At 37.4% G+C, this 26710-nt stretch overlaps 2 protein-coding genes across 7 annotated transcripts in view; both read right to left on the bottom strand.

The window, feature by feature from the left end:
- Positions 1-11857, bottom strand: part of LOC103719218 (magnesium-chelatase subunit ChlD, chloroplastic) — a 29369-nt gene extending 17512 nt beyond the window's left edge. Inside the window, exons 1-7 of the mRNA XM_008808350.3 lie at positions 11570-11857; positions 10324-10502; positions 8426-8510; positions 8021-8337; positions 7677-7800; positions 3804-3896; positions 2958-3053 (exon numbers count right to left, since the gene is read on the bottom strand). Of these exons, the coding sequence (XP_008806572.1) occupies positions 2958-3053; positions 3804-3896; positions 7677-7800; positions 8021-8337; positions 8426-8510; positions 10324-10502; positions 11570-11830 (1155 nt within the window). The 5' untranslated portion in view covers positions 11831-11857. The remainder of the gene's footprint in view (positions 1-2957; positions 3054-3803; positions 3897-7676; positions 7801-8020; positions 8338-8425; positions 8511-10323; positions 10503-11569) is intronic.
- A 3286-nt stretch (positions 11858-15143) lies between these two features.
- LOC103719217 lies at positions 15144-26385 on the bottom strand. 6 transcript variants are annotated; one of them, XR_003387906.1, is made up of 8 exons: positions 26222-26369; positions 24805-25146; positions 23052-23502; positions 22912-22917; positions 22360-22658; positions 16769-17110; positions 16441-16487; positions 15144-16045 (listed from the first exon to the last, which is right to left on the bottom strand). XR_003387906.1 is itself a non-coding variant. In XM_026809298.2 (7 exons), exons 2-6 carry the CDS (start codon positions 25117-25119, stop codon positions 16787-16789), a joined length of 1395 nt encoding a protein of 464 aa, XP_026665099.1. In that variant the 5' UTR covers positions 25120-25146; positions 26222-26369; the 3' UTR covers positions 16102-16487; positions 16769-16786. The 6 variants fall into 6 exon arrangements, 1 of the variants encoding a protein (XP_026665099.1); XR_003387905.1 differs by having other exon boundaries at positions 15144-15922; XR_003387904.2 differs by lacking the exon at positions 15144-16045 and adding an exon at positions 16102-16365 and having other exon boundaries at positions 24805-25180; positions 26222-26385.
- Between the last annotated feature and the right edge of the window lie 325 nt (positions 26386-26710).

Here is a 26710-nt window from a genome sequence, read left to right as displayed (position 1 = left end):
ATGCACCAACACCAGATCATCTAATCTAAAGCAGATTTCATATCCTTATCAACCAATTTTTCCCCAGAACACTCAAATATGATTACAGCATGCTGCCAATTGACATTTTTGTACAATATCTCGGGAAATAAGGCCTTCACTTATAATATCTGGTGCAATCATTATCTGTAATTGAAAAATAAAAAAATATTCTGTATCTAAACAACTTTATTTTCAGGACCTCATGGCCCATAATCAATAACTGATTGAAAGAAACCTAAACAATCTGGACCATATCCCTGAAAAAGGACCAAATAGTTACTCAGATCAACATCCGTATAATTGATTTTATGATTCATTAGATTGTGCAATCCAAGTAGTTTGTTCACATACTAGATCATGTTGGAAATATCCAATATTTTATAATTCATTTGACATTTAGAATGTTATAAGAGTACCAACCCTGTTTGGGATTTAAATTCTAAGAATAAAGAAAGAAGAAAGTCAGGAATCCAACAACCTAAAAGTTAAAGACATCTTTTCATGCAAATTTAAACGAGCATAAAACTCATACTTATGATACCTTGTAAAGTTTGACTATAATATGAAGAAGAAAATTTATTTTCTTTTAATCAGAGGAAAAAGGAGGAGGTTCTAAATATTGAATCCTATGGAAATATAGTTAACCTTTATTTCTTAATGAGTTTGTGTAATCATACCATTTCTGCCATGTTAAGATATCATAAAGACTTGTATGCCAGTATATAAAATGTTGAACAACTAGACATAACTTCATGTTCTATTGGACAAGCTATAAATGGGCATATGGTAGTCGAGACTAAACTTTCTTATGTTTATGCCAGATAATATTTTTATATTTTGTCATCTAATTTACAACCAAGCCATGCTTCAATATTCATTTTATTATCTTTTATTTTTTTTAAGAAATTGAAGGAATCTTACAATCAAAAATCTGATCCAAGAAATGAGCCATCTGTCCCCCTCTACAATTTTATGAATCCATCCAAATCTAAACATTTGTGAACAACCTCTAACCCAACTTAAAATTGTGTCAAGAAGAAGCTGACACCTAACCATGCTTATTCCATATATATGGGGGTCAGCTTAAAGGACCAAGAGATGGTCCATCAAAGGTAATTAATGCTTCAAGCTATTTTCCATCTTTTGTTAACCCTTAGGATTGCTGCCAGATTCCCGGAAAGAGGCCTTCCAAGGAACAGTACAAGGCAGTTGGCAAATAAGGAGATCTTCATTGCAGCCATGGAGCATTCTCCATGGTTCCAGTAGCTAGAGTGTATGTACTATATGCTTAATTCAATCACTTGTTCTTTCCTGCCAGTACTCATCAAGAGGTGATCGCATTCCATGCATATATACATACTCTGGGCTGCTGCAACCTTAACAAGTACTTCATGTTTCTATATTTGGTGATCTCCTAATAAATAGGAGCCTAATACCACTAGACATGAAAATAGTCAAGATAAAACGGAAAGATATCATTGTTTGATATAGTAAACTACATTCATCTATAAGACACAAAGTATATTCAGAGACACTTTGGGACAGAATCCCATGGAGAAATCACAGCAAAACAGAAAATTTTCGGTCATCAAAAATGTTCAACAGAATTCACATCTGTAAGTTGTTAAGAATAATACCCATCTTTCTTCTACCTAAAGAAATGCAGTCAAAATTCTTGAAAGACCTTTTAGCCAGGATAGAGCATCTATACTATGCTTCATAGCAAGTTCCTGAAGCGAGCACTTTATGAGTTCTGCTGTCCATTATCCCACCTTTTCATTGTTTTAAGCCAAGGACCGCCGAACTGGTATCGGTCGACAGTCGGTACGGTTCGGTACCGAATCGGAACCAGTACGGCTAGGCAATAATGCCACAATGCCCCAATCAACCCGGTTCGAAACCGGGTTGACTCGGTGCGAACCAACCGGTTCGCACCGAGTCGGCATCGAACCGGCCGGTTCCGGCCTGAAAAGGACTAGTTCCGGCCGGTCCTTTTACGGTTCCGGCCCCTACAGGCCAGAACCAAATTGAAATGGCGAACCGGGCCAGAACCGAATTGAAGTGGCGAACTGACCCAATTTCGCACCGGGTCGGCTCGGTACTGCCTGAACCGGGCGGTTCGGCTTAGTTTGGCAAACCTTGCTTTAAGCTTTCCATAATACTTTAATAAGGTGTTTCTGAAGACAATTATATAATTTTCATGATTAGCTCCCTTTCAAAAGAGGAAATGAATGTGACAAAGCTCATGAAAATGTGCATCGGCATCAAATTTGCCGCTGCACCAGTAAAATATTCCCTTCCTATAATTAGAAATAACAAAAAGGACTGAAATCATCCACAGTTATAGAATAGCCATAGTGTCCTACTCTGAAGCATTGCACCATTAAAGCTTAAGCTCGTTCACATAAATAAGTAACATTGTTAGAAATGTTATCGACTTTGTTTACTGTATGAACAGAACATAATTTATCTTGCAATATATCAAAATTTGTATATATGGGCTTTACTCTAAAGCAATGCATCATTATAGGATCAAAATTATGCAGATAATCATGAGAAAAATGCTAGAAAGTATCAATGGAAGGTGATGCACTTATCAATGGCCTGACATGGCTACCGGTAGAATTTAATCATAATAGCTTTTGCACGCAAGATATAAAATGATTGGTATTGTTTACCAATTTTGATAATAAAGGAATCAAGAATGTGAGAGGGTATGCTTGTCCATAATCCCTTGATGCAAAGGAAAACAAATCAAAATCAGACATAAGTCATCATAACAACAAGACTTGGATGTAGGTGAACCATTTTTACTTGAAGCTCTCTATCACTTCTATAAATGTGGATACTATGAAAAACAATTATAGGTCAAATGGATATTTCTTTCAAGTTCCGACATTAGTTTTGACATAATGGACACTAGAAAGATACTCAACAGCTTTCTTAAGGTCATCCACATTGACTTCTTCACGTCCCTCCAAAGCAGCTAGGCATTTTGCCACTCGAGCAGCATATAACTCAGCTCTATGTCCCTGCAGATAGTCATCATTTTTCAGAAGGAAGAACTAACCACATACATTTTACAGTAGCATACATTTTGCATCTTATGCAATAAGCACATAAATTTACAAGTTTATGCTGTTCTACTTTAGGAAATGAAACATATGCAAAATTCAAGATTCAAGCATGTGTGCTTATTCAGATGAAAAAATACTCCATAGTAGGAAGAGTCAAGCCATATGCATATTCACAGCCAAACTTGACTAGAATGACGAAATGTTGTAATCTGTAGCTAATGCAAAATATGTCCACTGAAGAGTATAAGAAGTTTGTAAATAAAAGTAACGACAAAGAAATCTATCTTGGTTTGAGTGCAAAATATTATTGTGTATACACCATATTGAAGGAAAAAAACAACTTTCATTACTGGGATTTGTCACCCACCTGCACCTATGGCTCCTTGTAATGCTTAAAGAGACATACATCATGGTTTTAGTAGTCTGGTAGGTATCATTAAAGAAGATATCACCATGCAAAGAAAATCTTGGTGAAGAACAGCAAAGCTGTTTAAATACAGATATGTATCCAAGAAGAGAGATTTTTTTAGCTTCACTTAAGGATACATATGCATGTACATACATATGTATAAAAACTAGAATAGAGAACAACATGAGTCACTGAGATATAAGGATTTAATGCATAAGAATAGAAAGGCCAACAAAAGGTAATAGGTGGTACTGAAAATAAAATTCAGTGCTAAATTTAGAGTTCCATGTATGAACCTGACAACCACCTCGCAGTGATTCCATGACTAGGTATTTCAGTTGCTCTCTGCTGATGGTTACATCTTTGAGATACTCTCTAGCCAAAACGATCTGCATTGCCAAAGATTGTGAAGTTCAGCCCTTCAATACCCAAGTATATTATTTACTCAATTGAAATAGGCCAAGTGGAATATGAGAGCATAGTTTTTTACTTAATTTACATTTTAACACAAGCATTGTACTACAACAACTACAAAAACTTATTACAAAAGCAATAAATCAATGACTTGGCTCATTTTTTAAGCTTCAGTAATTGATCAATGCAGCTTTTGGCAAAAAAGCATCAAGCATCGCATGAGTGAAATAGCAAGTAAATTAGTTTCCTACGGACAACATGTCAGGTGGATTCATCACAGACAACATGCAATGCAGGACTTAGGTCTAATTAGAATTGTTAAGATATTCAAATCATCACGCATCTTTTTCCAGTTTATGGGGCAGCTACGAAACACAACCCTAAATCACAAAAGCTCTACAAGAGGATTGAGCAGATTTTCTCTGACTAGCTATCAAAGAGACATTAACCCTTGAAGACTTAGTGCCAAGTTACTGAGAAACGGAACTTTGGAAAGAAAGGGACCCAAAAGAGAGGTCCATTGGACCCTTTGACCCTTTGGCTCACCCCAAATCCCAGCATTTGATACTTAGAAATGGGTACGGTATGCATTTGACCCTTAAATGTTGGTCAGCAAGAAAAGTTCCTTAATAGATGGTTTCAACCAAGGATCTAAGCACCAGTACGAACTGGTCTTTGTCAGCCATGCTGGTAAGATTCTAGTACTGGAACCAAGGTTCGCTGTACCGGTCGGTACCGGTCGGTACCGAGCGTACCGTACCCGTACCGATGGGTACCGGTATCGGTACACCAATGTCGGTACGGTCGGTACCGAGCGTACGGTACCATACCGACACTCGGTACGCCTATACTAGTGCGGCACCGGTACGGGGTTCGGTACCGGTACGGCGAACCTTGACTGGAACCTCATTTTTGTGGTGCTAGCACCAAAAGGCATACTGTACCATATTGGTAAGGTACTATTATAGCTATCGTTAACATACTTTAACCCTTGGATCGGACATTATACTCATACATGCACCTGATGCTCATAAACAAGTCCATCCAACATAGCCTAGAAGACCAGTTTGTGAGTAGAGAAATCGAGCTAGGTGGTTGTCAATTAGATACACAAAACCAAGGATAAACCATTAGAAAAAATCAAGCATACCAATAAAAGGTTTGATTGAAGAAGGAAGATGGCAGGACAATTCTCATTTTTGAAAATCAATGATAATTGTTGTTATTCAAGATCCAGCAAAGATATTTTAGAATGAACGCCAGTTTTTAGAAGAGAAATAATCTATTACAAATGGCCCTCTATCCATATCTAGCAGAATTTCTATAAGATTTTAATTATACAAAAAGAAGATCAATGGAGATAGAAAGGAAAATAAAGAGAATATAGGAATCAAAATGAGAACTAGGTTACTGATGGCATATTTTTGCAGCTTTTATTTGATTAGCAGGACTATTATGGTGGTAATTACATTATCAAAATCCTTAGGGCAGTCAGTCACTAATACATGCTCTCTAGTAAGATATGACAAGTATACTGTTAGAAATAAGGTTCAGATATATAACTACATAACCAATAGGACCTGTACGTTTCTCATAGAGGCAAATTGGCAAGAATCTCAATAAGGAACATGAAGTTTAGAACTTCTTATTTTATACATGGATTGGCATCCAAGCTTGGAATGACACTTATTATTGAACCCTTGGCCTTCAGTAATATGTCAAAAATTTTGATACTATGACTTCAACATGTGATAGTCTATTTTCTTTTAAGTTTTAACTGTTCTACAGATAAGCAGCATCAACTTTTACTTTGCTTCTTGATCTCATGGCAGACAGAGAAATCCAGCCATGTTATAACAGGGAAATCCCAGATGAAATCGAGATGAGGGCAGGGCTCGAGCCCCGGTCCTTGGTAGCAACCTATAAAGACTTAAGCAACTACACTAGTTACCACCCCTTCCCATGGCAGGCAGATTAACCGTTTAGAGGCAGCATTTCCATTACAAGATAGATTCCCTGTATCTTGTAAGTCGTAAGCATCAGAGACTTACAATAGGATCAGAAAATAATGAGCAGCAGATAATTATATTAGGGTCCAGGATATGGGAGCAGATAGGAGAACAACAAAAGAACTTTTAAGAAGAGAGATAAAAAGAGAGGAGGAAAATCAGATTAGAAAGAGGGGAAGAGGTTGAACATTTCTGACTTAAGGAAAAACTATTGGCTAGTCGTAGGGCTTCCTATAGCCTTTATGTCAGTTATTTGCAAGCATCTTTGATTTGTTTTAGAAGTCTTAAAAACAGAAAGTAATCTAGTTGAATAACCCGGCAACCAAGCATATTTTTTCCAATAATTGAATCTAATTAAAAACCATATTAAGGAAAGATATCACTGCTTATGCATGCACCAACTGGTTTTGTTCAGGGTGTCCATGACTCGTTACCAGGTTGTGACTAGAAGAGTTAAAAATCACAATGACTGGTCAACATCAATAGTGAAACCGCTCCTTAAATTTTTCAAATTATCCCTGCACTCATGAATTGACTAAATGATGGACTACTCTATCCACTGGTTCTTCTTTTCTTATCTACTTTATGGGCTCTAGATGGTGGACTTGGTCATAAATTCCAGCATTATCCTGTGTTTCTTTAAATAAGCAAACTCTCCGTATGCAACATACCATGAATTTGCTTGATAGTGCTGCAGGCATTTACATGTTTTTTTCACTGTCCCTTTTATGTATTTTGATCTCATTTTACTTAACATTCATCAATTTATAACATTCTTACTGTTTTGGTGCTCACACTCAATAAGCTCAGATATATATACATATACATATACATATATGGACTATCTATTGATGTGATTATGCTTTGCACTTCCATAATCTTTATTCAAATTACCACAAAATCTTGATGCATTTCTCATAATGTTGAAAAGGACAATAATTTCAATCTAATCAAATAAATCTCTATAACCAAACTCAATTGAAACTAGTTGTATGTGGTTGCAGTGATTTGCTGCTAACAGAGAATTTGATGCCCGTGATAGTTCAATATTGTTCCAACTTCCAAGAATAAAAAAAGAAAATTCTATGCACTAGTCTCAAGTCACTGGAGATGTTCTAACAATAGGGAAGAGCATTTAAGGTGCTGAAATCATATTAATGATACCAAAGAGTTCGAATGCAATGACTCTTATGATTCTGAGAGGATAAAGTTTACTGCATAAATTCAACTTTAGAAAAATAGCAGTACAGAAAGTTATAATCTTACTGTTTTTTCTAGTCTATTTGTAGTCTGACGAATGTTCAGAGGGTTGCTCCTTGATTGCAGGAGTTTAACTGTGACCATATGGTAGATATCCCTACTTAAGAACTGGCCATATAGGTTTCATGGTAGGCCCCTCTCTTCCCTGAATTTGTCTTGCCTAGGCATTCAGCACCCGTTTTTAGAGGGTTGATCTCAGGCTCACCGATTATAGAATCCTCTTAATCGGATCATGGAGCCTTCCCAACTAAGAATGCTGATCCATAGCCAAACCCCATATTTGAAGGGAAAACGCTTGGATGGTGATGTCATGATGATGGATATGATGATAACATATGGAATGCTTTAATGGTAAACTTGGATTAAAAAAATCATATTCTTATGCAAGTCATATTATATGATTCATAAAGTTATTTCATATGACCACATCCTCGCTTGTCTATTATATCTAAGAGCCAACCTCGGCTAGCATATTTCAAATAGTACCTGAGTCTTTGCAAATTCAGTTTCTTCTTCTACCATTTTGAAAATCTCCTTGCTTGACTCCTGAAACCGTGTCGCAATGCCAACAGCTGCAACCCGGTCATCACAACTCATTGGAAGATCTGCACTGCAGAAACAGAGCTCTTAGAAGTAAGACTAATAAGGTCAAGACTAAGAACTATCTTGAGAATGTGAGATAGAACGAGGACACTGTATTTCTCCTATCATGTGAGGGAGATAGTTACTAGTTATATGACCACTTCTAAATTTGAAGATATCAAGGCCACTGACTGATAACACTCAGCTATAAGTTTAGCATGCAAATATTCCAAGGAGGTTTTTAGTACCTTAGATTTATTGCAATACGATCGAGTAAGTGTTCGCGTACAGATCCTTCCTCTGGGTTATAGGTAGCAATGAGAAGAGGCTTGCATGGATGGCGAAAGCTTATTCCTTCTCTTTCCACAGCGTTAACTCCATCAGTCAGAACATTTAGCAGCAGATTGCTAATACTCTCATCCAAAAGGTTTATCTCATCAACATATAGAACACCTCTATGGGCTTCCGCAAGGAGGCCTGGCTGAAAAACAGTTGTTCCTGATTTCACAGATTCCTCAACATCAACAGATCCTATTAGCCTATCTTCTGTGACACCAAGTGGAATCTGTGACAATTTTATAATTGGCATCACTATAAACTTGAGGTAAAGGAAATACTATTGATGATGTTAAATTTTGTGTAACAGACAAGACCTGCACAAAAGGTGTCTTGACAATCTCTATCTTGACATTACCAGCAGCATCATATTCAACTCGATCAGCTAGACCGTCTTCCCACCTAAAATATGTCTACAAATCAGTTGGCAATTAAAAATAAAAGTAGAAAAATGTTTAGCAAGCTATGTGCAACAAAGCTTGAATTAGTTGACTAAACTCCCTACAATTATTAGGATCTTTTGGCAGAGTAAAATACAATAACAATGTAAACAACATTCTTCTTAAAACTTACCATTATTCAATTCTGACAGTTTCACAGCATTTGAAAGAAACATTAGTTGCAAGAATTTGATGGATTAAAGGGCAGAGCAAGGACTGCCGAACCGGTACCAGGACCCATACCAGTCGGCGGTCTATACGGTTCGGTACTGATTCAGTACTGAATCGGAACCGATACGGCTAGGGCAATAATGCCACAGTGCCCACAGTCAATCAGGTTCGAAACTGAGTTGACTCGGTGCGAACCGACCAATTCGCACAGAATCGGCATCGAACCGGCCGATTCGTCCCTTTGCGGTTCCGACCCCTATTGAAATGGTGAATCGAGTCGGTTTCGCACCAGGTCAGCTCTACGGGCTGAAACCGAATTGAAATGGCAAATTGACCTGGATTCACACCGAATCAGTTCGGTACTGCCTAAACCGGATGGTTCGACCCGATTCGACAGGCCTTGGGATAGAGTAATAGATGAAATTTTATCAATATCAATATACTTTTCTACAACATATTGAAGGACTAAAAACAGGCATACACAGGAATTAACCACACTACAAAATTTGAAACAATATGTAACGACCCAAGACCTCACTCAGAAGCCAAAAGGTTAGCCTACTTAAGTACCTCAGACTCCCAACACACACCATATTTGGGACTAAACACATGCCCCACGCAAATCCTCACACATTGCCCCTCCCTATTTAAGCCATAGTGTCCTTGCCAAGAAGGGTCCAATCACCATGACCAGCTTGTGTTTAGCTCCAAAAGGGCCCATATTGCAATGTCCCCTAGCTATATAGGCTATGGATGGTTAGATCTGATACCATTTGTAACAACCGAAAATCTCAACCAAAAAGGACTACCCAGAAGGTTATTAACTAGGGTTCTTAGCCCTGCTTATGTACCCAAGACATCCCCAATGCACACCAACATTGGACTAAGCATACACCACCATGTAGGTCCACATGATATCATAATGGCTATCCTAGACATATTCAGAACATATCTACCAATGACTAGAAGCAACTATTTCAATAGAGTTTTATATTCATTAAACAGATTAAAGGACATTCAACTGAAATTAAGAAAAGTTCTATCATAAGTTATAACAAAGAAAATTCATCAAAATATGCGGAAAAATAGTTTGCATGTCCTATTTATTTTTTTATATAAGGCTTATACCTACAAAAACATTGTAATAAAAAGAACCCTTTGAACCCTAATAGATGTAAGATTTAATCAAGGATTGTTGTTCCATTGGTGCAAAATACAACACTTTGATCAAAATGATGATGTTACAAAGTAATTTGAATTTATCTACTACATGCACTATGTTCAAACTTATAAGAAATGATGGTGTTTCTGAATATTAAATAAGCAGTCCTTATTACAAGTTGACAAGCACCTTAACAAAATCAACAGTAAGATTATATTCAATGGAGCAAGCATCCTTCTAAGTTTCAGAGTCATACACATAGCTTTATCATTTTAACAGGCAATAAAGTTAACCATTTTGATTTTAGAACAGTACTGGTAGGACAATCTCACATCCATGCAGTATAGAATTCAGTACAGAGGCTCTAAATGAATTTAGATGGGGCCTTATAGTGAACTAACATTTACAGCACAAAATAGAACAAAGCATTTGGTGACCTTACTCTTCTGGGCAGTTGGGATCCGCATTTGCTATTGAACCTGCCACTGCTTCAATAGGTGGAAGCATGGCATGCAAACCACGCGCCATCACTGTCTTTGCTGTTCCACGCTTACCCGAGATGGCAATTCCTCCAATCTTACAATCAATAGCCCCAAGCAACAAAGCTGTTTTTATTGCATCCTATGCCACGAAGAACAAGCACAAGCACAAATAACAACCTTAGCTCCAATAATGCAGCAAACATCCTAAAAACGGAAACAGGAATGTGTATAGGAACTCTAATATGGGAGTACCATCAAGAACACCACCATAATGGAACAACCATAAACCAACTACAGGAACCTATCACAACAGGAGACATCCTGACTTTCATGCATATAAAATTTAGATCCATTTCATCATAGCTTGGCATGTTTGTATGACTGGAGATCAGCCAGATATCAACCCTCCACCTTTCCCATCTGAGCTTGGGACCAGCCATGGTAGTGTTACGAGAGGGCTCCATTAGCGAATAGAAACATTGTAAGACCAAACACAAACACACAATGAACATTGCAACAAAAGAAAGAAGAAAGAAATCAAACCAAGAAAACAAGAAATTCCTACAATTCGCTCCAACACAATCCACATCAAAACTAACCTCATTATATCCAAATCAGACTTCCAAACACCTTTTAAAAAAAATAAAAGGGCACAGAACCATATTCAAGAAAGATAAGGGGAAAAGGAGTGGCATTTACAAAGGAGGCATTTTTGGGCATTCCTGAAAGACCAAACAGAAACACACCCTAAACGTTGTAATGAAAGAAATGGACCACGAAAACCAGAAATTTCAACAGTTCATTCCCAGAAGAAGCAGAAGAAGACCATAACTCAAATTAAAACTATTATCACTAAATCCAAATTTCTCGAGACCAGAACCCCTAAATTAAAGGGGCACAAGATAATGTTAAACAAGCATAGGAAAAAAGAAAAGAACAGTATTCAGAAGGGAAGCATCTTTGGGCATTCCCGAAATGTCAAACAGAAACACACCCTCAACATTGTAACGAACGAAAAAAAAAAATCAAGAAAACTAGAAATTCCAACAACTCATTCCGAAGAAACTCCAATAACACCTAAACCCACATTGAAACTATCATCATTAAACCAAAACTCAAACTTCCCAAGATCAGAAACATAACCGAGAGAGTTATTCAATAAAATTCACGAAAGATAGGAACAAAATGAAAAGAGTCGCATTTCACCTGCCCAACAACAGCGGCCAAGGGGAAATACTGCCTTCCGTACGGCGTGGCCTCCGAAGGCTTCCCCACTGGCGCGGAGACAGCGCCATTGGTGGACTGGATGGTTGCGGCCGACGCGAGTATCGGGCGAGAGAAAAGGGGTTGTCGGGCCGCTCGAACACGAGGGCGTGATGGTTTCTTCGAGGACGGGAGAAGAGAGCGCGGTTTGAGAGCCGGGAAGAAGACGGTAGCTTGGAGGGGAGCGAGAGAGGAAGCGGCCATGAGAGAGCCCTCAGCCGATGAAGAGTGGAGCCGCTCTCGGCTCTCTTATCTTCCCTTGACTCACAACCAAGGTGTGCTGTCAGCTACACGGACCAATTAAAGCATGCCACGAAGACACGTTTACGGGCCCACAGCAAATATTTTAGGTGTGCGCATATAAATTTCTGTGTACATAAGCATTTGGATTTCAATCTCTGGATCCATCGATTAAAACGTACAGACATGCTCATAAAATTTCTATACGGATTTTCTGCGTGAGTAAATATGGGGACAGCTGCGTCTGAGATTGTGCATAGATTTTTACGTGCGGACATCCTCATATAATTTTCAAAGAAGAACTTGCCCTGGTAAAATACTTAAGCGAATGAATGGAGTCAGTACAAGGCGGTATGCAAAGATAAATGGCTTACATGCAGATGCTCTCATAAGATTTCTGTGCAAACAAATCCGAACAAAAATATTTATGCCACATCTTTCACCTCCAGTAGAACAAAAATCCTCCAGTATAGGATGGGATCTCCTTGTACTAACGAAGTTCATCCGTCATGTAATTGATAAAAATAAAAATAAAAAATACATGAAGCATCGTCCACCCGTATCCCTCTCTTCTTTCTTGTCAAGCCGTCCTTCCCTCTCCATTCATCTGCAAAGCTTTTCTCCTCCTCCATAAGCCTTTTTTTTCCGATATTCCTAAATGTAACATAATAAGATAATAAATTATAATTAATAGAATGTTTCGATAGCTAAATTTTTGTTATACGTCAAGCAATGAATCTGGAGTATGTTAATACCAACACTATTAATATTTGTTGTGTAATGAGTGATGAACTTTAATAATGGGGCATCCGAATGATTAAAAAATTCGTGACCAAATAAACTTTAATACAAGTGTCATTAATACCAACTTGCATGATGCATGGCCTCTATCCTCCAAAGGCTGCCCTCTATATATACAACTCAACTCTCCTTATTTAGAGAACCAAACTACAAATAGTAGTAGAGAGAAAAGAATGACCATCGGCTTTTGTTATAGATCAAGAGAGATGGCAAGGTTCAAGTTTGGTTCCCTGCTCCTCGCCTTCACCATGATTGTAGCCTTGTTCTCTGGATATCAAGCGAATGCTGGACCATGCAAAGGGAATTTGACGAAGTTTTCCCGAGCATGCAAAGACTATGTTTAAATCCCAAGAGAACAAAAGGATCCTAGGTAACATGGTAAAAAATTACTAGCTTCAACTTTTAGCTCCGGTGCATATTTATTAGTTGGATTGTCTCTAGCAACCACTATCTAGATTTAACATTAGCTTCCGAACAATTTGATTTTGATTATGTCCTTGTTAGTGTTTTACTAACAACATGATGATGTATGTAAGACAATCTAAGTCTGATATTTAATGGTATGAAGGAATAGGCAGCTTACTTCCCCAAGTATGGCTATTGAAGTCTGATTACAATATACTTTTTATTAAATCATAAAAATAATATGATAATTTTTATATTATAATAGAAAATAAATAACTTATTATTTTCAAGAGAATAACTATACCGGATTATTTGCAAGACTGTTACACACACACAAACATATGCATCATTCAACATTATATAACTACACAGCTCTACCAAATAACAAGAAGATGATAGAAGCTAGCTTTAGCCTCCGAGATATGAGCACTGCACCAAAGGAGCGGAGAGGAACACCAAATATATATAGCGATGAGCGAAACCTAGTTAGAGTCTAACTCCGCTCGTACTAATCCTAGTTTGATACGATTTCGTGTGTTTACACCAATGTTGGCACCAAAAGAAATATTTTCACTGCAAGATGTTTGCGGATTGTGGGTTGGAGTTTTAACTTATAAAAAGATTTGAATCTTGAAAATTAAAAACCAATCTTATCCCTCCCGCATGTGTTAAGTATTTCAAAAATTTTAAAACTATTTCCTTTTGTTAAAATTTTAATTCTAAAAGTATTTGAATTTTTCTTATCTCCTAATTTTAGTTGGTTTAAATGCTTTAAATTATCTTGTTGCCATCATACATCTTTTTCAGAAGAGTTGCAGCTCTACGAAAGAGAATGTTGGTTTCCGAAAAGATGCAGTATCTTCGAAAGAGCTCGACTCAATCTATGGTCCAGCCTGGATCTTGCAAAAGGAAAAGAGGACCTCTATGGGTCCATTTTTTACTTTTTATTGACAAAGAATATGGGCATCAATCTTTCAAGCTTGATATGGTCTCGACTCAATCAAGTATTTCTAGTTAAACTGTAGGTTGGGGTTTGGACGGGGCAAGAAGTACCCAAACAGGCCTTGAAGGGATTGAAATTGTGCTTTGAAAGAATTAAGGGAGCTTTTGGTTGGGAAGAGTTGAGCTTCGGTATGGAAATGAGAATGAGTTACTCCCACTTCAATTCTTTGGTTGGAGGGAGTCCCATCTCATTCCTGTTTCGTAGGAAATAAAAATATCCCAATCCTTCAAAACTCGATTCCATTTCTTTTTTTCAAAAAAATAATTTTTAAAAATACCCTTCTATTTAATTAATTTTTGAAAATTTTATTTAAAATTGGTCATTCCAATTTTCATTCCAATCCACTCCGATTCTAATTTCGATTTCCATCGTGAACCAAACACACCCTAAATTAGTTTTAGTCTTCAAGGCTTCATACACGCCACTTCATTCCTATTTCAGGGTCTGCTTACCCTCCTTCGTGTGATCAAAGTGAACTTTTATATGTCCGTTAACAAGGATTAAATGCCGGTGCTAGACTTCTCTTGCACAAATCCATACCCTTAGCTGAGTTGTGCATGCCATCGTGATCGTTCAACACCATATGTTTGGCCAAAACGACATGCAATCCTTGTCATTTATTGGATCATATGTTCACTCTGCATCATAACCCTTTCCTTCTGAAAGACTTTGCACTTGATGGGTTCACCATAGAAATTTTGTGCAACTCGTACTCACTGGGAATGAATTCAACCAGCAGATTGGCTGGCTGAGAGGGATAATTTGGATTACAAAGGAACCTAAACAATCAATTATGTTCAAGAATTGAATTAAGAATGGAATTAAGAATTGTGCTATGATCTATGCAGCCCGTCTGAGCCCAATTCTAGATTACAAAGGAACCTAAACAAGTAACTTCGGCTGAAAAATGTGAGATATCAGTCGTTCTAGTGGGTATGTAAGAACAACTAGCATATAATTGAGGCTGAGTTATTCTACATGGGGCTTTCAGTTGTCTGGATACAGTGGCCGAGTGAGAGTGTGGAATCAAATTCACCAAGAGAGAAAATGGAGGAAACAGAGGATACAAGTTCACCAAACATAGAAGCCATCGATAATAAGATTTTGATAACATCATACGAGAGAATGAGACGGCAACACATTTCTCATGAAAGCTCATAGAATACACCCAAAACAAATCTAAATAGTTATTCAACCATGTCATGATCAAAGTAAATACCGAGAGCGGTTGCTCGTCGCCACAGCTGAAACTTCAGATGAATATCCCTCCTCAGAGCCAAGCGTCACCTGCTATCAAGCATCAATGTGATCTAACGCCTCCCTAAGGAGAGATGTGCTCAAGTCCTTGATGCCTTCCAGGACCATGCATGCCCCACAGCTTTTAGGCAATAGCACGAATACAGGGGAAGCCAATATAAGATATCACAAGCAGAAACATGCAATACCTGCCTCAGCAGAAACAGCTTGTCTTCTTTCTACGCATAACATCCAGAAGTAGCTTGTGAATTTTGATTGGATATCATCTCAAGGATACACCACTAATAAAAGGTAGAAAAGCAATTACCAATACCCACTTTGGGCCACTAACATTTCACAATATCCAAGGACTCAGGGTTCACAACCTCCCACCTCCAACATGCCTAACATTGCTACTTCAAAGGCATCAGGATTTGGCAATTCATTACCATGAATCCATAATATATATATATATACACACACGCGCGCGAACTTTTATCGCAACCATTGGCTACAGAGGAAGGCTCGACCAGTTAATCCCAGAAAAAATCCCACAAGCTCTGCTCGTGTCAACATTTGAATGATATATTTTGCTCGGTAGTGAGATGTGCCTGTTTTGATATGATGCACAGGGTCATTAAGTGAGCAATACCAGGGAAGTCGAGAGATGGGAATTCAGCATGCATGACTAACACTCTGAATGAGTTCGAGACTTCACAGTTCACACCGTTTCCCTACCAAGATTACCCTTTATCAGTCAGAAAACCAACATACCTACAGATTTCGCATATTTTGCTTCGAGAGCGTAAGCAAGAAACCTTATGAAAGTCCACATATGGCACATGGATCATATAGAATTCAAGATCAATCTGCTACTGTTTACAATCTAAGAAGGAAAAGAACATATCACTGTACCCAACATTTTTCCAACTACATGTGATATCCCTAGGAACAAGACAGACCCATATCTCATGCCAATGGAAGGAGAAGTTATCGAATAACATCCAATGCAAACCATTTTTCCCCTACTCCAAAAGTCCTCTGAAATGCACTTCTGTTCGAGAGAAAAGTAGCAAGACTTATGACTAATTTCTCCTTAAAAACTCAAACGTAGAGGACAAGTACTTACCATGAAACCAGCATCCTGCATTGATGTTGAATCCCCATAGATGCACCCTGAAAATTTGGGGAAGTGTTTTAGGTACAAAGCAGAGAAAGGAAACGGACAATACCCATCAAAGTTCATTCTCTAACAAACTTGCAGACAAAATTCATACTACTGGCCTCTAAGGAATTCAAGTTTCCAGGAATAGATTAGGTCAGTGATTTCCAAAAGCCACCAATGACCTCTTAACTTCTCAAGATACGTTGTGTCTAATCCATTGAGAATAGGGGGAAGCAATGACAAATGTAGGACTCCTACTAAGGAAGAGCTAAAATGACATAGATTAACTCACCACCAGATCCGATACTACTTAATATCGTCCATATGCCTTCCCAAAACTTTCGTGCCTCTGATGCTGGAACTCACTATAAGCATCATGAGGCCTGGGAGCTGAATAGTTCTCACCAGGGTATGGGTATCTGCTTCTTGAATCCATAGGTAAAGCAGATCCCATGTATTGCACATTCCGTGAGGCCTGATCATAACCTGGGTAAGTTTGCTGGTTATAAGCTGTCTGCTGTGCTTGCTGCCGCATTTGGATATCAAGCTGAAGAAATTCTTCCCACTGTCTTTTGTGCATGCCCCTCATGATTACCAGCTTCTTCATGTAATTCTCACTCAGTTCTCTTATGCACTGCATTTACCAAAAAATAAGAAATGGAAATGGACGTAAGAATCTGGTAGGCCAAAAACAAAATAATATCAGTAATTGTCATCATCAGGAATGATGCAGTTACTGCACAACCAGTCCAGGAAAGATATGGCAGTAGTTGATGACAAGGACTATGCAACCACTCACGATCAAAAGCCTTATCTTCAGATTCTCTAAATTGATAAGGTTATTCGTGAATTAGAAAGGTAAAAGTTATGGTCTATAAAGAAGTAGGGAGGGAGAAAAAACTGAAAAACTGTTGACATTATGCATCATTTTAGGAAAGCAAACGAAACTGTGTTAATTTGCAAGGTTGTGCAATCACAGAAGAGATGGAACTATGATGTGTCTCCTTTAAACAAGGACGTTAGTTTAACCAGATCATCTTCATCCATGGAACAGAAAATAATACAAAATGGAACAGAGTTGTGTTTTGATCCACCAGCTACAAATCAGGTTATATGGTAGGTGAAGGCTTAATGGTTATGGTTGCGCTTAGCTTCAGGTTTTAGAAACTTGCATGAAATTGTCTACATTGCAAAAAGCATGCAAGCAAGGAAATATGTAACAAATATTTTTTCACAATTGTCATGAGTCTCCTATATTCGATCCAGGCACTCTCCACAAGGTTGGTCATCTATGCTCTTCAAATAAAATATCTCTTTACTGTCAGGAATCAGGTAATGAAACTAAAATCTGGTTTCAAATTTATCAGGCCATTAATTTGTGCCTTCTGAATGTTATTTTGTTGTTAATGGCTCCCAGCTGTATAATGGGTTCAGGTTCATTCATCAAACTTCAGCCACCAAGAGCATCATCTGCATGGAAAATTAAACACCTTTCCACACCTCCCTAACACTTCATAATGATATGCCTCTCTATGTTTATAATAAGTTTCCTCAGTAGAACAAGAACAAAAAAGTGAATTTTAAGGTTATTACCAGTAACCTTCACATCCTTATCCTGTTTCAACATGCTGAGAAGTAAGGATCTTGTCTATTAGGCCTATCAAGACAATTAAAATTATATACCATGGTGATTTTAAATAAAAGAGAATAAATGGTTATACAGGTAACAGGTTTACAGAATAAGAATATCTAAAACTTGTCAGTTTGATATCATATCATCATATTGATAAGAAGAAAACCATTAAACAATTAGAGTGGCTGATGTGTAGGCTATGCAAACAGATTAACATCAGTTTTAATAAAGTGCAACTGGAATTGTGTAACATAGTCAACCTAATCAGCTGCGACATGAAGTGAGATTTTTTGAATCAGTTACTTTTCTCCATTTAGAAGTAGAGTTGCCCTAAAGTTGAAATAAGAAGAGATTATGATCAGTACTGACAATTTTTATAAGTACATAATATTGAGTTAGGACTACAAATGCTTGTGAGAAGCATTGTTCTATGTTTAGTTAGATATAATTTGCCAGAGCCTAGTGAAGAGAACCCTTTGTCACAATTTAGTTACAGTGCCAGTAGGTTAATTTATAGGAAAAATTATAAGGAGACCCCCTCAACTTAGGGCCCATCCTAGAGACTACCTCGGCTTTAAAAAGTTCCAAACGGATCCTTCAAGTTTCCAAACTGATCCTGCCGTTCATCTCCATTAACAAAATAGTACCATATGACCATCATCTAGTAGCATAAAATTGTATTATGACCAAAATTCCTACATATTAGTTGTTTGTGGGGTAAAGTCCTGGTATAGATCTCAAAGAACTCTTAGTATATGATCCATAGTTAAGGATCACCCACCGCACAGATCGCAAAGCACTCTGAACCTCCTTCATTCATCATCTTAGAGCATCCTTAGTACATGGCCTATAGTGAAGGATCACCAACTGCACAGATTTTAAAGCACTCTGAATCTCTTCATTCATATGCCTGCACAGATTTCAAAGCATACTTAGTATATCCATAGTTACTAATCACCCGCCGTGCACATATCAAAGCGTGCAAAAATCAAAGCACGCTAAACCTCTTCATTCATCGACCTGCATAGATCTCAAAGCATCCTTAGTATATGGCCCATAGTTAAGGATCACTCATCGCATATATCTCAAAGCACTCTGAACTACTTCATTCATCCATTTGCACAGATCTCAAAGCATTCTTAGTATATGGCTTATAGTTAAAGATCAACCGCTACACAAATCTCAAAGCACTCCAAACCCTTCACTCATCCATGCTCTGAAGAGGGCGAGGATATTTTGATCATATGTAACGGCAGGCTAACATTGTCCGCTAGTCAGAAAGCTAAAGCACCGGTGTGGAGCAATTTGAAAATTTGAAGGACCCATTTGGAACTTTTTAAAGTTGAGGGAGTGTCTTTGGAACAAACCTTTAGTTGAGGGGGTGCCCCTCTAATTTTCCCTGATTTATAATAGTTGCTTTTTTAAATTTAGTTACAATACTAATAGGCTAACTTATTGTAATTGTCCCCATTTAATGACACCGGAAACGGTAGAAAATTAAGCAAACGAGGGGAAAGAGATCAAGATAAAGGAGAAGGAAGTAGAAGGAAAGGCGATAACAAGTGGAATCCACCACTAAATTTAATAAACAATGACATGCAAAATCTAATTTTTCATTATTCACTATCTTTAATAGATATCAATTATATAAACAACACACAACCCTTCATATCCCTTAATTAATACCACTCAACTTCCCAAAAGACCAATAAATAAATACTTCCATTAACTCTAAAAGACACATGCATGAACCACAATTAACAAACCTAGGAGACACACTCTACATTTATGAATGCATAATTAAAGTATAACAACTTATTAACTAATATATGTTATTTGACATTTGACTTTGACTAATTATGGCGTTCCAAGATAGGTTGAACAAAAATGAGGTGACCCAACATGGTTGATCTATTTTTCCTGCATCACTTAGGGTTCAAGTGAACATGACTTTTTATATTAATTTATAAGTGGTTAAGTATTAATTAGTCTTGCTTTGTGAACTTAAAACATATTAACCATTTTATTTCTTCTTCCTCCTCCATGTCAATTACTTCTTATCTTAAATAATAGCACCTTATAATGCCACCTTGTCCGAAAACTGCAGTAATAGCCTTCCTACAATACTTAGATGGACAGTGCATAAATGAACAAGCATATGATGGCTATAACAACATTTTTTTAATGAGCTTTGTGCAGCAGGACATAATGGCTCACAACCAAAAATATCACAGTTTTTCATGGGCCTCGCAGTTTAGGAGGGAGGATTACTTAACTAAATATGAGGTTAATGTATTTATACAAGGCTCAACAAGAGTTTAGTGTTGTTTTGGAGAATTTCCAGAAGTTTCAGAGTCCAGGTTAAGCATCAAATGACAATACAATAGAATATTAACAGTGTTTGACCTGCCTAAGAAACCAAAGTAGAAATATTCTATTACTCAATGAATGTCCTGAGGTAGGCGAGCCTTTTTTGCTTCAAATTTTAGTTAGCAAGAAAACAAAAAAAGTTCTAATAACATAACAGTAAGAAGACTTAACTAACCTATATAGAGGTCTGCTAGTTAAAATTCATTTAATTATTGAAAAATATAATTGCAACTGGTTCCGACTTCTGAGCCTGGCATTGAAATTTCATTTAATTATTGAAAAATATAATTGCAACTGGTTCTGACTTCTGAGCCTGACATTGAAATTCACTGCCACTTCACCAAATTCCAAACTAGAGCCAGTTAGCACTTAGGGTATGCCCATCTACAAACCAATAAAAGATATTCCTGACACAAAAGAACAATGCAAGCACAAGTCATCTGCATCCAAGCATATTCTCATCAAAATGGGATCAGCTATGGAGCAGAACTCTGAACATAGGGTGTAACAATTTGAAGGAATAACAGAGTTCCAAATAGCACCTCTTACACACCGTAACTGATTAACTTCAACAGAACATGACCTTTCTAAGCTTTGTACTCAAAAAAAGTATTCCTCACTAAAATCTTTGGACATCTCCAAAATATAATGTAGCTATATGAGAAACTCAATGAGTTTATCTGGACTGCAGACTGATTATGAACCTCTTCCCCATATTACCAATTAAAAGTCACAGTACACCTGATGACATTAGCAACTCTACAATAGCGGTCAGCAGTGAAGAGTTAAAATTTAGAGCACATAACTGTCTTCAAATAAACTTTTAACAAAGCACATAAATCTGTCAAGCAAAACTATCTAAAAAAATTATAATGGAAAATCATAATAATTACTAATGTTATTGTAAAATCATATGATTTGGGATTCATTTTTGTATTCTTCCCTATGGGAGTGAAGGGTGCTCTCTAGTTACTTTGAAAAGTTCTTTTAATACCCTTTTCTAGAACTTGAATTTTTTCATGTCAGTTATAACATCAATTAGAGATATTTTTGAATGCATAAATTTCCCCATAAAATTATTCATCAAAATGCAATTTTTTAGTTTTGATCGTTAGTCTCCCCTGTCACTTTTATGGTCGCTATCAATATGAGTGGCATTAGTGCGTCAATATTCGCCCATCTGTCAGAAAGCAAGTGTTTGTGTGCACTCCTCCAAACAAATTACGTCTCCTCACGAGCACATACATGCTAGGATAATATATGTTTTTCCAGAGTTAGAGTTTGCACACACCTCATGGAGCAAGCAGCCCCCTATGAGTGACCTATAAACAAAAGGGAGAAGTACAACATTCATTTCATCCATTAAAAAAATAATCCAAGCCCAACAAATGGGACATCAGTGAACATTTGATGCATTGAGGATGTTAAGGATTGTATGGCATGTGCAGAACTCTAAGTTATGCATCTTTATTATGACCTTAGCATATCTAAGCTTGTATTCAATGTGTGTTGATGTACGGAGGAAGATTGCATACATAAACAGCAATATGTATATGGTGACATTTGTGTAAATAAATTGTGTATATGAAGGCTGAATACACGCATCCATGTCTGATGCAAATCATCTCACACGATTCAATCATTTCATATTAGTGTTCGTGTATATGTATGAACAAACATATGCACACAAATATTTGTACATTTATATATTAACGCAGATGTTTATGTATGTAATTATATGGAATACATGTACGAGATAGCAAAAGTTAGCATCCAGCTGCATACCACTGAATACCTTCTTTTATAAAAAAATCAAGCTGAAAAGAATCAATCCAAAAGCATCCATCAAGTTACAGTTCAGAAACTGTTTAGAATCATACCTCACGATGTTTGTAGTTTTCTTCATCCTCTTCTTGGTCATGGACCCTTCCCAATTCCATCACCTCCCTCTTAAACTCCATTTCTAGTTCTTCTAAGGTCTGCGGGTAATTAGGGAAGTCAAATTTGTGTTCAGAATGAGAATCTATTCCATGCCTCTCAATATCCCAGTTACTACTCTTGTGCAACCCAGTGTTATGACTGTGCCCACCGTAAGGTCTATACACATCACCACCAAAAGAGGAGCGTAGTGGAGATTTTGAACGGGCTGGACGGCCTTTTCCTCCATCATTAGCATAAGCTTCGCGAAACGAAGAATATGTAAGCGATATCGCACTTTAATTCCAGATGTCTAAGATAGATTGATGCTTTAACTAGAGTCTATCTTATATTCAAGGAGGGATGATGCCAGATAGTATACAGAAATTGTGAGCTCATCCAACCCATAAAAGTCGGGATATGCTTTCAGTAAAAAATTTCATAATCAAAATCTGTCTGACCCAGAACCATGGAGAAAATCACTTCATATTCGAACACATAAAGCTTGGACTTACCTCTTGCTGCAAAAAAGGACATCTCAACATGTAATTTATCAAAGATATATCACATAAAAAGAGAAACTAGGAAAAAGCATCATTACATATTTTCACATCTTAAAAACTTGCGCAACTGTCATTATGCATGGAGACCCTACCTTGAGAAGAACCCCTCAAAAATTTCTGTGAACCTTCACGTACATGATCTTGAACATGCCTGTCCTGATTGAAACCCCTGCTTTGAAAGCGTGATGTATTTCTCGGACTAGAATGAGACCTTTGAGATTCAGAACGTCTTATTTCAGCACCCCTGAGACTTTCATCAGGAGATCTAGATCGCATCCTATTTGAACTAGTAGGGCTTCTACTTTTACCCTTATCTTCTTGAATCACTTTGTGCACAGCATCTACACCTTTAGCCAGTATTAGTCTATCTTTCCCACTGACAATCAGAAACTTTTCATCCATTTTTATCTTACAACCAACATCCCTTTCAATTTGACTTATCACCTTTTCAGAGAAAAGGGCTCTTACATTCTTGTCTCTTGCTGGCACTCTTTCAAAAAAATCTGCTGACTTACGGTTAGCTCCAAGAGTAGATGGACATCCCTGTAACAGAAGGCAAGGAATAGGTGAAATCAAAAGCAAAAACAATAAATGTATAATGATGATGTACAAAAACTGCTGAGAACAAGCTGTTGCACAATGAAATTATATACATAAATTCCACAGTGAACCTATATGAGAAGACATTCCAATCATTACATTCCATCATTGCATTCCTTCCAACATTTTTTTATGATAAAGTACAAGCTTTTTCAAACATTTCATCATTACATTGGTCCATCTTGATTTGCACTTCCAGCTTCGGTATCAATCCTTCCAGACATTTTCCTGCGTTCCTTGTTTCAAAGACCATAGATCTTCTTCTCAAATTGCATCCTTAAACTAGATTATGTTCCAATATGTGTGCTTTTTTTTAACTTCATCCTTCCTAGTTCGGCAACAGATTCACCAAAGCATTACTATCTCTTCTACACTCATCTTATGCGCCTGCACTCTCTTATGATGACAATCCCTATAATTTTCAGCATACCAGATTTTTCTATATATTTCTTCAGCATACCAGATTTTTCTATATATTTCTTCAGCATTTACATAAATAGCTAAAAGGTTGAGTAGATACAAAGACTAAATTAAATTACAAAAAAAAAAACTTTATGCATGCATTACTAAGCATGTAAATGGCAAATCAATTGGAATTTCTTTTTTTATTGACAAGATCATTGCTTTATCATCATCTTTGAAGGAAATGGAGAGAAAACAAGTAATTAAACCTCAAGCAGTAATGAGTCATTAATGTGGTTAGCAGCCTTCATATATCAAGTAATTCATACTTAAGTAATGAAATATTCTTAAACATACATACATGCAACAAAACAACATCAAAACACCGCACTAGGTAGTACACTAAAATTACATATGCAGCAGAAGAATTAACATCAGCTCTATCAGACACTGCATTTGCTCACTCTTTCATTTGTTAAACTCTTCAGCAAATTAAGAAGCTGTTTAATCATTTAAAAAGGAAGTTAAGCAGATGAAAAGGCTAGACAGTTTAAATGGGCACTCAAACAATTCAACATCATTAAGCTGTTTGAGCATCTGGGCAAACATTTCAATGGCCCTGTCACTCATAATAACACGATCAAGATGATTAACAAACTGTCAAAAACTTCTAATACTACACATGATAAAGTTGGGTAAAGCAAAGAACATACATAATGACTCATATGTATGGACAAAGTGATAGCACATGTAAGAAGGCAATGCAGTTTGATCGCTACTATAGTTCCATGACAATCTTATATTTCTCACAAAAGGCTTTCAACAGCAACAGTATCGCCATACCTGAGTAAAATGACCTGATTCTCCACAAATTTTGCAGATCATTTCTTCTTCTTTTCTTTTCTTCCAGTTCCTTTCGGTCGCCTTAGCTTTAGCCTCCCATACCTTAGCCTCTCTGCTAGTAAAATCAGTTGGAACAGCATTAGGATCTCGAGGCTCATCTTCCTCGTCAGACTGAGTACCAGCAGAAGGCCTCTTGTTTGTATTTCCCTTTGTTGACACATTCTTGGCAGCTGATCCTGGTGGCCCAGTATACTCTTTGCCATAAACTTCATTAAAAAGTTCATCATCTATCTCAGGGCTTGATTTCCTTGCCATCTAGAGAGAACACCAAACAACTCGCACCTGCATCATTTTTGTCCAATATCCCGGATCATTCCTAAAAGCCAGTAATAAGTCATGGAAGAGAGATCAAACAAAATTAACATCTTTTTACAATCATTGCATATCTTTGAATTCCCATAATATTCCTAATAAAGAAAGAATAAAAAATATTGGCGACAAGAGTTCTAAATTCATCAAGCAATAATTTGACAATTAGAGGGTTGAAATCATCAAGAGAACTATCAAGTTTAGTAATATTAAAACTGAAAGAAATCATTAAATTTAAGAAGAAGAAGAAGATAAGTACTTTAGTAACCCCTACATTGAGTTGGCTGGAAGAGCTAAGCTTAAGCCCATCTGTGGGAGAGACAGAGAGAGTAAATACTGCATATGGCCATTAGAGCATCAGAAATCAACAAATGGCATGTAAGCAGAATGCTCTATGAAACTTATCAAGTGTTGAGCATGTCAAGGAAAACTACAAGACACAAGGGGGTTTTCGTACCGATACTAATTAAGAAAATGGGTCTCATAAAAATAAGTCCTGACTATGAACGGCCAAAGACGAGGCGAGTTTAAACTTCAGAAGTGCGCGTCCAAACATATTTTCAACTTATTCTGACAGCAAAGTAGGGTAACTACGAATTGCTTCGAAGGGCACTATGCGATTATTGATTAAGAAGGCAATGCTGGGTGTCAAGGTCACCACAGGCGTGTTTGGATAACAAAAAAATTGATTTCATGTGATTCACCAATGCATCAAACAAATAGGGAACCGATTACGATCGAATCACAAGAAATGCGTTTGGATGAACAAAAATTGACTACAGGTGATTCGCTAATGCTTCGAATTAAAAACTACAAGTTTTAATAGGGCAGCTATCACAATCCAATCATTCACCCAATGGAGCATCCAAGATCTAAGTTTTCTTCAATAATTCATCTAAAATCCAAGCAAAAAGCAAAAGATCATATCACAACCCGCGAACATGGAATCGATGCTCATAGAAGCAGAATTAGAAAACCTAAGAACAACTCAAATCCACACAGCCCATATACTTTGAGAGCGAAGGAGAAGGAGATGGGGAGAGCTGACCTTCTTATGGGGTCCCAAATCCTGGTGCCGAGCTCGGCAGCGTCGCCCCTTCTCTCGCTCGCGAAGATGAATTGACCTAAATGGAGCCCTACCTTGGAGTTCCGGTTTTCTCCGCCAATGTGCAGGTGAGATATAAAAGCGTTAAAGCGGAGCTCTTCTTCACCCCATCGGAGTCGAGGGTTCACCAATCTGGACCGTCCACATATATTTCTACGAACACAGATCCCCCGAGGATAAATTCCTGGACACAGTCCCTCTCCATGGGCTTCTGCCGTCCCGTTGCGGGGATTCAAACAGGGGCCGAATCCTGAGGCTCAGATTTCTTTTTGATTCGGGCTTGGCCCATTGATGATCTGCGATCCCAGGGTTCCGTTTAGCTTTGGAGGCCTTTATCGTTTATTTCATATCATTCACCTATTAAGAGTGCAAATGGGTCGGATCTTAAGTGACCTATCATTATTTCTATTGTTGCAAATGTCTTTGTAACAT

Source organism: Phoenix dactylifera, chromosome 3 (genome assembly GCF_009389715.1).
Source record: "Phoenix dactylifera cultivar Barhee BC4 chromosome 3, palm_55x_up_171113_PBpolish2nd_filt_p, whole genome shotgun sequence".
In the NCBI taxonomy this organism is placed as follows: domain Eukaryota; kingdom Viridiplantae; phylum Streptophyta; class Magnoliopsida; order Arecales; family Arecaceae; genus Phoenix; species Phoenix dactylifera.
The sequence above is the reverse complement of the archived record's forward strand: the minus strand, read 5'-3'. Positions and strand labels throughout refer to the sequence as shown.

Excerpts from the sequence above, each read along its gene's own strand:
- LOC103719217 (XM_026809298.2), bottom strand. The coding sequence starts at position 25,119 with ATGGCAAGGAAATCAAGCCCTGAGATAGATGATGAACTTTTTAATGAA. Across the intron at positions 23,503-24,804 it reads AATCAGGTCATTTTACTCAG|GGATGTCCATCTACTCTTGG; the intron begins GTATGGCGATAC and ends CTTCTGTTACAG. Across the intron at positions 17,111-22,359 it reads AAAACTACAAACATCGTGAG|TGCATAAGAGAACTGAGTGA; the intron begins GTATGATTCTAA and ends TGGTAAATGCAG.